An 18,602-nucleotide genomic window follows, 5' to 3' on the forward strand; every position below is an offset into this window, starting at 1 on the left:
TACAAACAGCTACCTTCAGGAGATTGGACACCAGCAAAAAATAAAAAGTTGTAGGGACATCCCCTATATACAACTCCCACCTATCCTCAGTTTTTTGCTATTATCCTTATGTGATGGACTTCTCTCTATTAGTAAAAGCTTACCTTTTTTAAATTCTATTAAGATTCCTGGCTGCACTATAGACACTGAGGCTCCTTTCTGCAGTATCCCGATTGGTTAACTTCTTGGCCGAGACCTGGGTGACTGTACCCAAACTCCCCTTGAATGAAGATGCAAGGCTGGTCTGTAATGTTATTTCAGCCACTGAATCCTGTATGGATGCTCACCTTGCTAGATGGTGCATTGTGGCCATGGGCTACCACTGGCAGAGCCTTGTCCCAGAAGAACCCTTTGCGAGTATATCCATTGTGGGGGGCTAAGTCAGGATGGGGACTGGTCCCTTAAATCCTGCCCAGAGCTGAAGACTGCTGAAGCAGTATTTGTAGAGCTTGTGCCCTTTAAATTCTGTCCTAGAGTGTTGGTGCTCCTATGCTAAGGCTACAGAGGGGAGTGGACAGTGACACTTTAAATGGTGTTTTGCAACCATAGAGCAGAAGACCAGCCGACCGATTAAGTATGGTAACATTTTTCTGGTAGTTTAGTGCAAGTCTGTCACAAATACCACTATTGAGGCTGAGCAGCTTACTTAGGGTGCATCCGCCATTTTCTTCCTCTTAATGCGCTTCCCTCAGCCAGCACTGGACCCATGATTTCCACAATACTGCACAGCGATTTCTGGATGTTTCCTGGGTTCAGCAGCCTATAGTTCTTGCCACAGAAGGCTTCACCCTTTTCCTCTTCACAGCAATGAAGGTGGTAAGTAGAGTACCCCATGGGGGGGGGGGGGGGGGGAATGGCAGATCACAAGCACAGGAGCAAGGGGTCAGATGGTCTAGACTCAGCACATGGCTTCCTGAGTTGTGGTAGCCTTTCTCCATAGTGCCCCTGTACCCTATTTTTGGAAATTTGTCCCCAGCGAGACTGCCTGCCTTCCTGTGGGCACTCTTCTGGGCCTTGGACAACACAGCCTTCCTCCTATCTATCTAGGGAGGAATTTTCAGTTACCAAGTCTGTTTTTGTGGACAGAGTTTTAGTACTTTTAGAGGCTGTCTCCCCTCCTGAGTTAGTCTCTGGCTTTGCCTGAGAAGGTTGTACACAAGGAAAATTCCCCTTTTCCTTCTGAGAAATCCGACAAGGGTTAGATGTCTTCAGCTGAGATTTCAACCAAACTTAAAGATACCATTGCTACCCCTATTGATGCTTTATACTCTTGTTTAGCATTAGAGCAGCTGCAGTCTCTAAAGTCTCCAGCATGAGTTTCTTAAAATTGACCAAATCTACTAGAACCTTTCAAGTCCACTCGCTGTTGAATATTGTCTTATACAGTGACTGCCCTCATTCTGACAGGCTATTTGAACCTCTGAAACATCTTGTTCAACAATATCCTATTGAGGAGGGCTTCCTGCAAATCTCTTGTCTTAACAAAACACTAACTCTATAGAGGATAATCCCATGTTCAAGGACCTAGTGGAAAAAAAATGAGAGGCTCTTTTAGAATCTTTATTTTTTAGAATGTGCCCCACCATGCAACCTGCAGTTGCCTTGCCTCCATGGCCTTCTGTTAGACTCTAGCTATCTGGACTAAGCACATAGGCCAAGACTCTAGCCTCATCAACAGATCTCCCCAGTCCCCACCACCTAGAGGTTTTTACCTTTGGTGTTACACCACTACATGTACGGCTTGGTGGATAAGCTTGATCAGATCTCTAGGATGAGCTTCCTCTTTGTCAACATGCATAGGAGTCTTTGGCTGAAATGTTGGTCAGCAGAACTCCTGTGTAAGCCTTGAGTGGCTGCCCTTGTGGGGGGACACTTGTTTGGTCCCTCTTTAGATAAATACATCAGGGAGATCACAGGGGGTAACGGTACTCTCCTTCCTCAGAAAAAAAAATCTTGTACTTCTGTAACTAGGCTTTTTACACATAGGCATGATCATGTCCCCCGTCTAATTCTAAGTACGGAACAGAATTTTGTTAGCAGACGTCCTCAAAGCCTATCAAGTCTAGCTTCAAGCCATCTTCTCAATAAAGGGGTGGCCCCACTTGTCAGAGTGGGGGATGTCAGTCAGCCTTTCCAGGCTTCTGATCTCAGAAAATCTTCAGATCTTCTTGCTGCTTTTCATCAGCCCCTCTTACAGGGGGTCATTACCCCAGTCCCAAACAAGAATTGCTTTCAGGGTTTTTGCTCAAACCTGTTCACAGTTCCCAAGCCAAATGGAGGTGATCTGCCAATTCTGGATCTAAAAACTCTGTTTGTTCCTGCGGATTCAAAACTTCTGCATGGAATCGACCAGGTCCGTCATTTCTATCCTCCTTCCAGGGGAATTTTCTGGCCTCAGTGGATATCTGGGACATTGCCCTTTTTTCTCCTCATCAATGCTATCTGTTTGCCATGGCAAAAAAGTATTAACTCTTTGGCCTGTTAACAGTCCCCCGGGTTTTCACCAAGGCACTTGTATCAGTCCTAGCTTTGCTCCTTTCTCAAGGGATATGAATTGTGGACTACCTAAATATTCTCTGATTATAAGGTTCAGTCCTTCCAGTGCCTGTTAGCCCATGTCCCGCATAAAGTGCAGACAGAGTTTTAGTTTGATTTTCAACCAGTGCAAATGGTAAATGGAGTTGACTCACCAAGACGTAGAGTACTGGGGCCAGACATTGGATATGGTTTCTGCTATGGGAAAAATTTCTCTCCCTCCAGTGTGTTACCCAAGCCCATCAGTCATAATATTTGCCCTTGATTTGTGCCTGCATGAGGGCCTTTGGCCTGATGATATCTTCCTTCGAGGCAGTGCCATCCTCCAGACTGTTGTAACTTCATGTTGTGGCAGTATAGGATAAACTGATTGGGTCCTTGAACTATCCAAAGCCAGACCCTCCCTGGTTTAGTGAATTTTTAACCCAGAGCAAGTCAGGGAAAGATGTGGGAAGTTGTCATGGTGGATGCCATCCTAGTAGGTTGTGTATCAGTACTGGATGCTGTCTTGGTGTAGGGGACTTGAAGGTTGGAAGCTTGTCTTCAGAACAAAATTCTGGAACAAATGGTGATTTGGTTGTCCCTTCAATTCTGGACCCCTCAGTGGGAAGTCATCTTGAGAGGAATTCAACTGGACAATGCCACAGTTGTGGCTACATCTACCATTGAGAAGACACCAGATGTCTCAAAAAGAAGATAACTTGATCCTCTCTTGGGCAGAACTCTATATTCTAGCAGTACCACATCCCAGACATGGAAGATTGGCAGGCAGGCTCTCTTAGTAATCAGTGTCTGGAACCGGGTTAATGGGCTCTCCATCTGGAGGTGTTCCAAGTCCATTTCTACAGGTGGGGGATACTGGACATGGATCTTTTGAAGTCTGGGTTAACAACATACTGGACAGGTCTGATCATACTGTGGGATCAGTTCCACCTTATCTATGCCTTTTCTCCCCTTCAGCTTCTTCCTCCTCTGCTCCACAGGACCAAGATGGAGGGCATTCTGGTAATTCTGATTGAATTAACATGGCCCAGAAGGATATTGTACTTGACATACTCAGACCTCCAGCATACACTCCATGGACCCTTCCACATTAGTCAAACCTGTTTCAAAGGCTAGTCCTTTGGCTGGTCCAATGGCATTACCAAATTGGATGTTGAAGCCCAGGTCCTAAGGGACAGGGTGTAACGCTCCTGCGTTTTCTGAAACAAGATGGATTTGCAGCTGCAGAAAAACTCCACTCAGCAGTCATGTAGAGATACGTTGAAATACCAATTCCAACTCCCAAGACTCATCACTGTGGTCTGTCTGATTCAGCATACAAATATACACACTCAATAAGATGTTCCTGGAGTGATAGATGTATATAGCAGTATAGTGGTGATGAGCTGAAGAGACAGGTATGAACAGTGACAATAGGTGAACAGCACTTGAGAGAAATGTTCATGAGAGTATAGATGGTAACAGGTAGGATGCAGATAGGTTAGCAATCATGTATGGCAGTAGGTGGTAGGATAGCAGATGACATACAGAAGAGACTAACCCAGTGCAAGGATAGATGTTAGTAGGCTCAAGAGCTAGCAATCTAAATAATAGTGCAGATGATAGTAACAGTCCTTAATATGCAGAGCTAGATAGTGTAAGCTTAGTAGGAAGGTTATGGAGGATTCCCCTGCGGGGTACTTACCACTAATAGCAAGCAGTAGTAGAGAGGTTCGGTATGAGCGAGTGATCCGGTAGCAGGATACAGGGATCAGTAGCGAGGTTCCGACAGCAAGGTACGCTTGTAAGCATATGAGCTTCAAGGCAGGTTGAATGAACATGTGAGTGAGAACGCCGGTGGTTGAAAAAGCCGCTCTGAGGCGCTCAGTGATGACAGCATCTGTCTTAAAGGTGTATGCGCACCTACCAGAAGAGAATGGTGGGACGCATACACTGAATTGGAAAGTGGAATAAGGGTACCAGAGGTACCAGAACATTACAGTACCCCCCCCTTAAGGCCGGCTCCGGAAGGCCTCTAGAACTGGTTTTTCCGGGTATTTCGCGTGAAAATTGCGAATCAGCCTAGGGGCATGTATATCAGAGGTATCCAGCCAGGTGTCATCTTGGGGCCCATAGTTCTTCCATCGTACTAGATATTGGAGTCTTCTTCTGTGGATACGAGAATCCAGAATCTCCTTTATCTCATATTCTTCTCCGCCTTCAACTTGTACAGGAGGTGGAGGTGGGATGGTAGGCCTTATTCCTTGATCAGGAACATGGGGCTTCAGTAGCGACACATGGAAGATGGGATGTATCTTGAGGTCTGTTGGTAATGTGAGCTGAGCTGTACTGCAGCTTTTCCAATAAGTTTCCTGATTGGGAAGGGTCCCAAGAATAGAGGCCCAAGCTTTTTGCTAGGGATCTTTAATCTTAAGTTTTTTGTTGATAGCCAAACGAGGTCCCCAATAGCATACTGAGGAGAAGGTCTTCTACGAAGGTCATAGTACTTTTTTTGTTGACTATGAGTGTTCTGTCTCAGCATCGATTGTACCTGTGACCCTCTTGTAGATACCCAGTCTGTAAGTGTGTGCAGCAGGTTGAATGATGGCTTTAACAGATAGTTTACTCAATGAATAAAGACTCCAGAGGTGTTCTCCAATGCTTCTTTATGCTTCAAGTTAGCAAAGGCATAAACATAGAGGCTTTTCCATAGGTAAATTTACAATGAAGTTACACAGCTTCCACACTCTGCAGTCTCCTCATAACAACTAAACAAAATGGCAGTTACAGCAGTAAAATGGAGATGGGAGAAACCATCTAGCCAGAAACAGCAGGGGTGCTAGGAAGATACCAATAACATAGCATAACATAACATGTAATAACAACTGCTAGACAGTTAAAGCTGCGTGGCAGCACACTCCCCGCCTGGTATCGTGAGATACCACTACACAATTATTTTCCATAAACATACAATTAACATTGCATACAGTAGAATGCTATGTAGCCCTCTCCTCTAAGCTAACTATGCTAGAGATCTAAGTGACTCCTTCACATAACACTGAATCAGAATTTTTGGAAGCAGGCATAATTAGGACTGTCTCAGTGACTGGTCTCAGGAAGGTTTTTGGGCTCCCGTCCTTTACAATCCTGACTTCCACACTTCGGACCTTTCCATCATCACTAGCAATGGCCTTTGAAATAACTCCAACTGGCCACTGGATCCGATTGGTTTGCTTTTCTTTTAGAAGAACCAGGTCCCCTTCCTTTAAGTTAGGCTTCTGGGTTTGCCACTTTTTACGTCCTTGAAGAAGTGTGAGGTATTCCTTCCTCCATCTGTCCCAGAAACAATCTGCAAGGTATTGAGCATATCTCCATTGACGTTTATATATGTCCTTTTCCTCAAAGATGCTCTTTGGCGCTGGGATCTGTCCAATTTTCCGGCTCAATAATGCAGCTGAAGTTAAAACAGTTGGACATTCTGGGTCTGTGGATACAGCTGTCAGCGGTCTTGAGTTGATTATTGCTGCGACCTCAGCAAGGAATGTAGTAAGTACTTCATGGGTAAGACGTGAAGAACTCACATCAAGCAACATAGAATCCAGTATGCGCCTTGCCATCCCAATCATACGTTCCCATGCTCCGCCCATGTGTGAAGGGTGTGGTGGGTTGAATTTCCACTGGTTTGCAGTGGTGGAGAAGGTGGCCCTTGGAGGTGGCTCTGTCTGAGAAGCTCGCTCCCACAGGGGTTTGTTAATGCTCTGGGACACTTTCTCGCTATAATTGAACTGGTTGGTCAGTTTTCTCTCCTTCTTGTTCCTGGATGGTATTTCCTCACCTTCTGTCCATTCTTCACTAGCCTGAGCATCAGACTTCCCATCTGTATCTTTGTCTCCCGGCTCTGTGGAGTCGTTGGTCTGAGTCTCTTCAATGACTCCCAACTTCGCCATCTGTCGCCGCGCTTCATCAGAGTCTTCGCGTGACATGTTTCCATCCAGGGAGAAGTGTACGGCCAGCTGGTCCACGATGCTAATGGGTTTGTAGGCCCGTTCCTTAAAACTGTACCTCACAATGTTCTGGGGGGCATGAGGGTTGTTTGCAGTCAGGATACGAGTGAATTCCTCCTTAAGTTCAGCGTCACTGAGTTCCAACTGGTCCGGAGGCTTAACCAGAGTCTTGGCCTGCATCCATTCATCAGCTCCAACCCCCATATCTGTGGAGTCATCTTCATCCTCCAAATTTATGCTTGAGCAGATGTTGGAACTCAATGCTACAAATTCAGGCCGGATTTCCGGATCAGTATCTGGATCCTCCAGGTGGAAATCGATATCTTCTTCTGAGTTTGTAGAAGACCGGTCCATTAAAAACTTGAGTCTGTTGGAATTGTCCTTGAAGAACTCTTCATCCGTAATCTTAATGAGCTCCTTGTCTTCGACTGAAGGAGCAATCTTGTTGTCATCACAAGTAGTCTGGTACACTGAATCACCAAAGTCCTTTTGAGAAGTGAGCTTGCAGTTAATGCTTTGGAGTGCTTGATATGGAACTTCGTTCTTAAAATCAAGTCTTTCCTTCACATAATAGTGCGATGGACATTTCATCAATTGACAGGTAACATTAGTTTTGTAGGAAGCTACATCCAAGAGCTTGTGAGATTGGTCTAAGCAGACTTCTCCTATTATCACCCATCCAAGATCGAGTTTCTGGGCCTGAGGAGCATCATCTGGACCGTTACATAACTCTCTTATTTTATGAACTCTAGGAATGTCTCTCCCTAGTAGAATCAAAATCTTAACATCCTTGTTAAGTGGTGGAATGTAGTTAGCAATGTGACTCAAATGAGGGTGATGACGTGCAACCTCTGGTGTGGGGATTTCTTCTCTGTTGTTCGGTAGCTGATCACATTCGATTAGAGTTGGAAGAGGAAACTCTGTGTCCTCATATTCTAATGCAACTACGAAGCCATGGGCTCTTCTTCCAGAAGTATTGACCTTTCCTGCACATGTCTGCAAGGTATAGGACCAGGTCTCTCCTTGAATGTTGAATAGGTCAAAGAATTCTGTACTGGCCAATGAGCGATTGCTCTGATCATCGAGTATGGCATACATGTTTATGGATTTTTGTGGACATCCTTCAGGAAAAACTCTTACAAGACATATCTTGCTACAAGACTTGCTATGAAGCCCTTCTCCACATACCTCTGTACACCTTGTGGTTACGGGGTCGGCATATTGCTCAGTTCTCTCCCCGCCATCATCTGATGTAGTCTTGGGGTTGCTGCCGAGTGAAGGTTTCCTTTTGAACAGATCTGAATGAAGAGCGTCCACATGTTTGTCACTGTTGCAGAGAGAACATCTGATGGCGATCTTACAGTCTCTAGCTAAATGATCGGAGGATGCACAACACTTAAAACAGATATTATGCTCTTTGAGAAATGACTTGCGTTCTTCAATAGGCTTGTCCTTAAATGCACGACATTTGGAGAGAGAGTGTGGCGCATTATGAATAGGACACTGTTGATTAAGATTGCTAGCTTTGATGTCTGTAGCTAAGACGTTGGATGCTATCGCGGTCTTCCCCACTGCAATAGGATGCCTTAAATCCTTGAATTTACCGTTGGTGGCAATACCCCTTGAAGTACTTAAAGGAATGGTGGTTGTATCTGGATAGAAGAAGCTTGGGTCATTCTTGGATCTTGCAACCTTCCGCACGAACTCTGAAAAATAAGAAAAGGGAGGGAAGGAAACACGATGCTCATACTTATACTTTGATCCTACACTAGTCCACTTTCCCTGAAGATAACTAGGCAACTTTGCTACAATAGGATTTACGCCCTGAGCAGTGTCTAAATAGCTAAGACCTGGTAAACTAGGATCTAACTTAGCAATTTCAAGTTCTTGAAGGAGGTCACCTAACTCTCTAAGCTTATGATTGTCCTTAACAGAGATTTTAGGAAAGTTGTTTAGTCTCTGGAATAAGGCAGATTCAATGACTTCGGGGCTCCCATAGTCTTGTTCTAGACGTTCCCAGGCAGCATCAAGGCCTGCTTTAAAGTTATAAATGTAGACAGATTTAAGTCTCTTTACTTGTTCTGAAGATTGACGCCCCAACCACTTTATTAGTAAGTCAAGTTCTGCTTGAGGTTCAATGTCCAAGTTCTTGGTTACCGCCTTAAATGTAGATCTCCAACTCCTGTAGTTCTCTGGGCGGTCATCAAATCTAGACATTCCAGTTGTAATCAACTCTCGTCGAATCATATACTTGCTGAACTCTGCAATGTCAGTGCTTTCAGTTTTTATAGCCACAGGGTCTACTGATGGTGCGCCGTCTTGGACCATGGTTGGTATATGATGTTGGCTGGTAGGTAGAGAGAAAGGTGTTGCATACGGGTTTAATCTAGGTAAGGGTCTGTCATCTGAAGGTCTCTGAGCATTTGAAGTTAAAGAGAGCTGTATCAAAGGGGGTATAGAGTTCATTCTGTAGTCTTCTGCTGTGCCCTTGTAATCTCTATGCACATAGGGTTGTGGTGGCACATGAGCTGCGTAGGTTGATTCACTTGATTTTGTGACGTGCGGTAGTTGTGGAGGGTCTCTGTTAGTAGGTGTGTCTAGTTGACCAGCTTGCTTTGGCGACACATTGCCTTCTGATCCACTTGCTGGATGATTATGAGAAGAATCTCCAACTGTAGGTGGGACTGTATTGTCGTGGTTCTGAGTTAAGACAAACTGTAGGGTCCTTTCAACAGGGTCTTGAAAAGCAGCCAAGCTGGTACAAGCTGCTTCTTCTTCTTCCAATAGGGCTTGTTCCAAGACAGATAACTCTGCTAAAGCTACTTCCTTTTCTCTATTCTTCTGAAGAATTTCTAGCTGAGCCTCTGTTTCTGCTTGTATTCTTGCCTGAATGCGTTTAGCTTCTGCTTCCTTGCATTTAGCTTCTGCTTCCTTGCATTTAGCTTCTTCTTCCTTGCATTTAGCTTCTGCCTTGATGGCTGCTTCTTTTTCAGAGCAGGCGGCTTGAACCTGGGCTACTGCAACCTTTTGGCGAGCTTTGAGTATTTGGTCGCTCAGTATTGACCTTATAGAGCAGGACCGCAATGACTTAGAAGAAGATTTATGATATGAGCGGGCAGACCTAGAAGATTTTCCTGAGTGTCTTGAAGAAGCAGAGTTACAGGATATAGTCTCATATAGCTGTGCCAATCTCCCTTCTATCTGTGCCTTTGCTTCAAGATATGTGCTATGCCTCTGCTGGTCATTAGAAGTAAAGTCCTTTAATTCCAATGCAGCTTCCTCTATGTTGGAATGTGACAATAGAGAATAGTACTTCTCAGAAAGTCTTTTATAATTCTCAAATGCCTTCTTAACCCTTGAGAGAGCAGTGTTCAATTGCTCAGAGTTGTTGCTAGTTACATTAGTGGCTGTTATACAACTTAAAGTCTTTTCCCATAATGCAGTCAGGTTACTAGAGGTTTCTTCCTTACTTGCTTCATAAACCTCCCTTGCCTTCAAGGATGGGTGAGGGGCTCTGACAGGACGAGCTGAATGAAGTAAGGAGTCTGCTTTATCTTGACTAAATGCAGGTAATTCTGTGAGATCTCTGTCAGACATAATAAGTACTGTATTTCTGGTGTCTTGTTAGAAATCTGCCAGAGCTCAGCTCTGTAAGTAGTGACTTCTGTTATTAAGCAGGCTGGCTGAGGTATTTTTTGTTACAATAGTGGCTATTGCTGGAACTAGTTCAAACTGGATCACCTCAGAAGGCTGTAACAGTAATGAAGCAGTAATAGGTGGCTGGTTTCATATGCAGAGTAATGCTTCTGGTGACTCACAGACAAGTTTGGTACTTACAGTTCTGAAGCTGTATATTACCATGGACATTTACTTCAAGTACTTTTTGGAACTGTACTCTCTGACGCTGTGTATTCCTGGAAATTTACTTTTTGAAGCTGTGTACTCCTGTAAATTTACTTTTTGAAGCTGTGTACTCCTGTAAATTTACTTTTTGAAGCTGTGTACTCCTGTAAATTTACTTTTTGAAGCTGTGTACTCCTGTAAATTTACTGTTCTGTCTCAGCATCGATTGTACCTGTGACCCTCTTGTAGATACCCAGTCTGTAAGTGTGTGCAGCAGGTTGAATGATGGCTTTAACAGATAGTTTACTCAATGAATAAAGACTCCAGAGGTGTTCTCCAATGCTTCTTTATGCTTCAAGTTAGCAAAGGCATAAACATAGAGGCTTTTCCATAGGTAAATTTACAATGAAGTTACACAGCTTCCACACTCTGCAGTCTCCTCATAACAACTAAACAAAATGGCAGTTACAGCAGTAAAATGGAGATGGGAGAAACCATCTAGCCAGAAACAGCAGGGGTGCTAGGAAGATACCAATAACATAGCATAACATAACATGTAATAACAACTGCTAGACAGTTAAAGCTGCGTGGCAGCACAATGAGCGTGTGAGATGGTAGTATTAAGTAAACCCAGAGAGTCTTTTATTTGGGTAAGATAGTCTGAGGCTACTGGGTTACTTGATGGAAGGATGCGTGGTGGAAGAATAGTGGGATGAAACCCATAGTTCAAGTAGAACGGACTCTGTTTGGTCGTACTGTGGGTTGCGTTGTTGTAGGCAAATTCTGCCAGAGGGAGGAGATCCACCCAGTCATCCTGTAGGTATGATGTGTAGCAACGTAAATATTGCTCGATGCACTGGTTGACTCTTTCAGTCTGTCCGTTGGTCTGAGGATGGTAGGGAGAAGTGAGCTTTCGCTCAATTCGTAGTATATGACATAGTTCTTGCCAAAACTTGGAGATGAATTGTGATCCACGGTCAGACAAAAGAGTTTTTGGAATTCCATGTAACTTAAAGACATGTTTCATCAGTAGTTCCGCTGTTTGTTTGGACGAAGGTAGTCTGCGAATAGCAACGAAATGTGCCATCTTTGTCAGATGGTCCACTGACACTAAAATGGTATTAAATCCTTTGGAAGGTGGTAGTTCTACTATAAAGTCCAAGGACACAACTTCCCATGGAGTCTGGGGTATTGGTAGACTGCATAGTAGACCGGATGGTTTTGTAGTGTCAATTTTGGATCTGGCACAGACGTTGCATGAAGAGACAAATTTTTGTATAGATGTCTTCATATCAGGCCACCAAAACTGCCTGGTAAGCAAATTAAGGGTCTTTGTCATACCCATATGTCCTGCCATAGGCACATCATGTGACAATTCCAAGATCTTGGTGCGCATAGTAGGGGGTATGTAGAGTTTGTCGTTGTAGTAGAGGAAGCCTTCTGCATCAGCACTTAGTTGTGGTGGAGGTGAATCCAAACCTATACTGTGCAGAATCTCTTCCTTCAAGGAACGGACAACCCCAATAATACGCTTGTAGGGTATTATAGGAACGGAAGGGATTTCGGAGCAATTATCTTCAGTTAGTCGTGATAGCGCATCCGCTTTTTTATTCTTGTCTGCAGGTGTGTAGGTCACTAGGAAGTTAAATCTTAGGAAGAATAGTGACCATCGTACCTGCCGCTGGGAGAGGGTTTTGTTAGTCTGAAGATATTGAAGATTTTTATGATCTGTATATATGAGTATTGGTAATCGGGTGCCTTCAAGTAGATGTCGCCAATTCTCCAGAGCCAGTTTTATAGCAAGCAGTTCCTTTTCACCCACTGGGTAATTCACCTCTGGGCTGCTTAGAGATTTAGAGAAGAAGGCGACTGGATGGAGTGGTGAAGTATTCGTTGGTCGTTGGGAGAGTACTGCTCCTACTGCCATATTTGACGCATCTACTTCCAGAATGTATTGGAGGGATGGGTCTGGATGGCGTAGTATGGGAGCAGAGGTAAAGCTTGTTTTTAACAAGCGAAAAGCTTCATTTGCTTCATCTGACCATTTAAATGGTTTCTTAATACTTGTGAGTTGTGTGAGAGGTCTCACAATGGCAGAGAAGTTCTTGATGAACTTCCTATAGAAGTTTGAAAATCCAAGGAATCGCTGTAGTGCTTTGCGGGTGGTTGGTATAGGCCAATCCTGAATACAGGGTATCTTACTCATATCCATCTTGATTCCTGTTTTGGATATGATGTATCCTAGGAATAATACTTCTTCTTTATGAAATAAGCATTTTTTTAGTTTCAGATTTTTTTAGATTGTGTGTGAGTAATCTGGATAACACAAGTCTTACATGTTTTATATGTTCAGACAAGGATCGTGAATAAATAAGTATATCGTCCAGATATACCACAACACAGACATCAAGTAAGTCTCTAAAGATATCGTTTATGAATCGTTGGAAGGCTGCGGGAGCGTTACACAGCCCAAATGGCATTACAAGATATTCGAACAATCCGTATCTGGTTATGAATGCTGTCTTCCACTCATCTCCATCACGGATTCGGATTAGATTGTATGCCCCTTTCAGGTCCAATTTTGAAAAGTAGGTAGCTCCACGCACTTGTTCAATGAGTTCAGGGATAAGCGGCAAAGGATAGCGATCTTTTACTGTAATGGCGTTCAATTGCCTATAGTCGATAATAGGCCTGAGACTTGAGTCTTTATTGCGGACAAAAAAAAGTCCTGCAGCTTTGGAAGAAGTGGAAGGTCTAATAAAACCCTTTGTCAAATTCTCATCCAAGTATTCCTTGAGATGGGAAAGTTCATCCTGCGAAAGAGGATAAACATGACCAAAAGGCAATTTACTATTTGGGAGTAGATCAATAGTGCAATCATAATCTCTATGGGGAGGCAGTACTTGAGCATTTTTCTCAAGAAAAACTTCGGACAGATCCTGATAGCATAGTGGTGCAATCTCATCTGACACCACAGACAGGATCTTTCCATAAGACGGGAGGTTACAGGTACTCTCGCAATAGTAAGAGAGGAAGGTTAGGGTCCGTTTCTTCCAATCTATGGTTGGTTGATGTGTGTGTAACCAGGGAAGTCCCAAAACAATGGGAAAGTGGGGCGAAGATAATAGGTCGAAGGTAGTGGTCTCCGTATGAGACTCGTTAGTGGTGACTAGGGGTGCTTGTGTCTGATTAGTGATTGGGCCAGAAGATAACGGAATACCGTTAATAAGACTCAGAGACAGGCTTAGGTTTTGAAATAATAGGTACTTTATTTAAAGTAGCAAAACGTATATCGATATAATTTCCGCAAGATCCTGTGTCGATCATGGCCTTAGTGGTAATCCTAGTCTGGTCCCACTGCAATGTCAAACGAACAAAAAGATAAGGGTTAGTAATTGAAGTTGTCAATCCCCCTAGGAGGACATGTGAACACTCACCCTCTTTTTTGCGGACAAGGGGACAGACGCTTATCATGTGATCCGGGGATGCGCAGTACAAGCAAAGATTACTGGATCGTCTCCTGGCTCTTTCAGTAGTTGATAAAGGTGGGCGTATGGTTCCTACCTCCATAGGAGTAGGGTCAACGGCCGAAATCCGAGAAGGACTGGACAATGGCATTCCCATTTTTTCAGCCTTTCTTTCTCGCAGCCTCCTGTCTATGTTGATACTGAGTTGTATCAAAGCATCCAGGGTGTCCGGTAAATCCGCTCGGGCGAGCTCGTCTTTAACAGCTTCTGATAGGCCGAGTCTAAATTGAGTTCTCAGAGATGTATCATTCCACCCTGAATCAAGGGTCCATCTTTTGAACTCTGCTACAAAGTCTTCTACAGGTCTCCTACCTTGTTTCAAGGACCTCAATTGAATATCGGCAGTACTCTGCCTATTGGGGTCATCGTATAGACTAGCGAGTTCCGCTAGGAATAAAGCATAGGAGTTGAGAAGCTGATCATTTTTCTCAAAGAGAGAGTCTGCCCATGCCCGTGGATCACCCCTTAGGTATGAAATAATAGTACAGACTTTGATATGATCAGTAAGGTAGGTACGAGGTTTTAGCAAGAAAAGTAACTGACAGGCGTTTTTGAATTCACAAAATTTTTTGCGATCACCTGTAAACACTAGAGGAGGATTTATTTTGGGTTCAGGGGGCTGAGCAGCGGCAAGTTGTGATAGACGGTTACCTGCTGCTTCAGAGCCTGATTGTCTTCTTTTAATTCAGTAAGAGCGTGTATTAACGCAGTCACTTGTTGTTTTAATTGTGTCACTTGAGTGGGTAAATCTGCTGAATCCATTTTAGGTTCGTTTAATCTGTAACGCTCCTGCGTTTTCTGAAACAAGATGGATTTGCAGCTGCAGAAAAACTCCACTCAGCAGTCATGTAGAGATACGTTGAAATACCAATTCCAACTCCCAAGACTCATCACTGTGGTCTGTCTGATTCAGCATACAAATATACACACTCAATAAGATGTTCCTGGAGTAATAGATGTATATATCAGTATAGTGGTGATGAGCTGAAGAGACAGGTATGAACAGTGACAATAGGTGAACAGCACTTGAGAGAAATGTTTATGAGAGTATAGATGGTAACAGGTAGGATGCAGATAGGTTAGCAATCATGTATGGTAGTAGGTGGTAGGATAGCAGATGACATACAGGAGAGACTAACCCAGTGCAAGGATAGATGTTAGTAGGCTCAAGAGCTAGCAATCTAAATAATAGTGCAGATGATAGTAACAGTCCTTAATATGCAGAGCTAGATAGTGTAAGCTTAGTAGGAAGGTTATGGAGGATTCCCCTGCGGGGTACTTATCACTAATAGCAAGCAGTAGTAGAGAGGTTCGGTATGAGCGAGTGATCCGGTAGCGGGATACAGGGATCAGTAGCGAGGTTCCGACAGCGAGGTACGCTTGTAAGCATATGAGCTTCAAGGCAGGTTGAACGAACATGTGAGTGAGAACGCCGGCGGTTGAAATAGCCGCTCTGCGGCGCTCAGTGATGACAGCATCGGTCTTAAAGGTGTATGCGCACCTACCAGAAGAGAATGGTGGGACGCATACACTGAATTGGAAAGTGGAATAAGGGTACCAGAGGTACCAGAACATTACACAGGGACCTATCGCATTTCGCTCTTCAGAGGCTGTCTCTGAACCTATTAGGGATATTTCCTTATCTGACCTCACTCTCAAGGTGGCCTTTCTCATTGTTATCATTTCTCTGCAGAGAAGCCTTAACCTGTAAAGAGCTTTTTCAAGTATTACACAAGGATAAGATGGTTCTGAGGCCAAAAGCCTCTTTTCTCCTGGAAGCGTCCTCCTTCAACCTCAGTCAGGACATTATCCTTCCCTCCTTATATCTTGCTCCAAAACATCCCAAGAAAGTTTTTCCAATGTCTTGATGTGGTACATGCTGTATGAGTCTTCCTCCTAGTAGCAGTCTTTTTTAGGCAATTGGAATCCCTCTTCCCGAGGGTTTTTGCAGGAGGCTCCCTGCTTCTAACTCCACTAAAGACCCCCTAGGCCAGAACTGCTGCAACAGTGCCTGAAGACACACTTCCTTCTGACAAAGAAGGGCAATACCCGCAAGACTTCCAGTCATGGGACCTAAAACCAGGCACACATTCTTTTTTTAGCAAACACCAATTCCCCTGTAGGGGAAGGGCTGAATGCCATCTTCTCCCTAGGAGGAAAGATTAATCAAGGACCTTTCCAAAACTTTGCAATCATGTTTTGATCAAGCTAGGTTCAACTTACTAATCACAAGCTCACCAGGGGATTACAGGACTCTCTGTACCCAACCTTGACACAGGCTCCTCAACAGAATGACTGACAGATGATGTTGTACAGATTGTTCCTAGATGAAGTGCTCTTCAATACAAAGAGAAAAGGGGAAGTAAAACAAAACACAGCAAGGCTGTTTGGAAATATATCCCTACACAGTTACAGTATATGTTAAAAATGTGTAGCTAGTTTTTCCAGATTACTTTTTCATAAACAGTATCCCCTATTTTGACCTTAAACTTTCTTACACCTGTTTGAAATGTAGGTGCTACCCAAAAAGATTATATTGACTGTTTATGCATATAATTGCTCTCTTTGTACATTTATTTCACTTTCCTTTTGGTTATGTCCTTAGTTATTTTTATGTATTTTTATATTGTCAATTTGCCTGGTATAGCCCTCAACAATTATTACAGTTTTGCTTGATGCACACAAACACAGCTCTTCCTGTCAGCTGTGCTTTATATTATGAAAAAAGCACAATTGTTTGTGTTATAAGTAGTTTTACTCATGGGCCTAATTTATGTCAACCTTTATTAGCAATAGTACTAATTGAAACATGACTTTTCTGTCATCTACTTGGTTAGCAATGGCACTTTCTGTATACCATCTTTAGTAGCCTTTCCAGTTGAATTTCATTCATTTTAATGGCATTAGTAACCAATATATTACAATAAACATTACTGACAATGGCATAAACAATGTGCACGTACATTTTGTCTTTACTAATGAGGTAGCTCATTGTGTTATATATATTATACTACAATATATATTATATATGTGTTATAATATTTTTATTTATTTTTTTTACAGTTAAAACTTATACCCATTGACAAAAAAGCAGAAGCTTTCAAGTTTTATTCTAAAGAGCATAAAGTTAATAAACTGGTAAGTAATTGTAATTAATAAAAAATAGTTTAAGCGGCTTCCAGGTAGAGATCAGATGGAAAATTAGTAGCTAATCTCAGATATCTTTACTTAGGGACTCATCATTCACATGGCTGTCCATGGCCATACACTGCCTAGAATAGCATATTTGTGCGGCCGGTATGTCCAGTTGTGTATGGTCAGGAAGCCAATACAGATTACTGACATGCTAATGTTGTCCACAGCTGTCTGTGGCTGTTCTCATGTAATCACTCAAGAAGCTATTACATGTGGCTAGGGACAGATGAGCAGCTTTGTACAGAGAATGCTTGCATCCAGGGCTGCTCATCTGTCCCCAAATGCATGTAATCACTACAAGTTTTTTTTTTTTTATCAATTAGACTCTTCATCTCAATTCACACTTACACTCACTCATCAATCAGGCCCTATATATTTCCCATTCAGTAAGCTGTACATGCCTTGTTTATTCCCATTCCTCCAGCCATGGAGATAACAATCAGTATCCACAATGTAGCTCTCCTGCGCTCAGGGTCTATGTTCAGGGAAAAGGTGTATTTGCTAGACTTTATGGACGGCACCTGGGGTCTTGCTGCCCTCTCAGGACCATTGGTATCGACAAGTACTAGAAGCGACAAAAATTAGAAAAGGAGCGCACGACCTAGTGCAATACTATTAAAACATTTATTGAAGAATAAGGTAACATACATCATACTCACAAACAAATTTAGTAAAAAGCGCATGTTAAAATACTGCATAGACGGGTAGCCTCCAGAACATGGACTAATCCAATGCTGCAAAAAGACCAGATGGCATCCGTAATAGCTAGGCTGACATGTTTCCAGGGCGAACACTCTTCCTTAGAACCAAAAAGGCAAATGACCAACTAAACATATATACCTGCAAACTGGACCACCTTTATTAGTCGGTCCCACCCCTTTCACCTCATTGGTGGTGTGCATTATTCAAGGGTCCAATTGGAGTGCAAAGATCCCCATCTACAACAGAACCTACTCAGCAATCTGTATTCATGATGTTTCACAGTGCAATATAGCATGTTCTAACATATATCTCTGCAAATTGTATGCAACACAATGATTCAAAGTGCAATACAACATATTATTTAGCAAAAGGCATATAATTGCTCTTATTAGGGCAGTGGGTTCCATTCAATGTACCCACCATTACCTACTTGGACAATATCTGCACTCCCTGTACAATGTGATACCTCCTAGGTGCGGGGGGGGGGGGGTTTGGATAGCGAGTGATTGTGCAGCCGCCTTTGTCGCTATTGCAGGACGCCTCTACCGGAGTTGGAACACACACTGTACTCGTGACCTGAATATGCGGGTGAGTATGCGTTCCACCAGTCTACACCATCACTTTGGTTGTTCGGCACTGTCACATCCAACCCTGACTAGAGGCAGAACCGCGATGGATAGTATGAGTGGCGGGCTGCAGAGGCGGGTCCACTGTTACTAAACCCTCGCCTCGCCCATTGGGTGAAGAAAACCTACAACAATGGGGCCAATTGCAG

At 43.3% G+C, this 18,602-nt stretch overlaps 1 protein-coding gene across 1 annotated transcript in view; it reads left to right on the forward strand.

The window, feature by feature from the left end:
- LOC309547201 (merlin-like) overlaps positions 1-18,602 on the forward strand; it is a 116,123-nt gene that overhangs the window by 80,894 nt on the left and 16,627 nt on the right. The window contains exon 11 of the mRNA XM_082246997.1: positions 16,994-17,068. Coding sequence (XP_082103123.1) covers positions 16,994-17,068 — 75 coding nt within the window. The remainder of the gene's footprint in view (positions 1-16,993; positions 17,069-18,602) is intronic.

The sequence above is a fragment of the Pelophylax lessonae genome, assembly GCF_965119305.1.
Source record: "Pelophylax lessonae genome assembly, chromosome: 2".
Taxonomy (NCBI): Eukaryota; Metazoa; Chordata; class Amphibia; order Anura; family Ranidae; genus Pelophylax; species Pelophylax lessonae.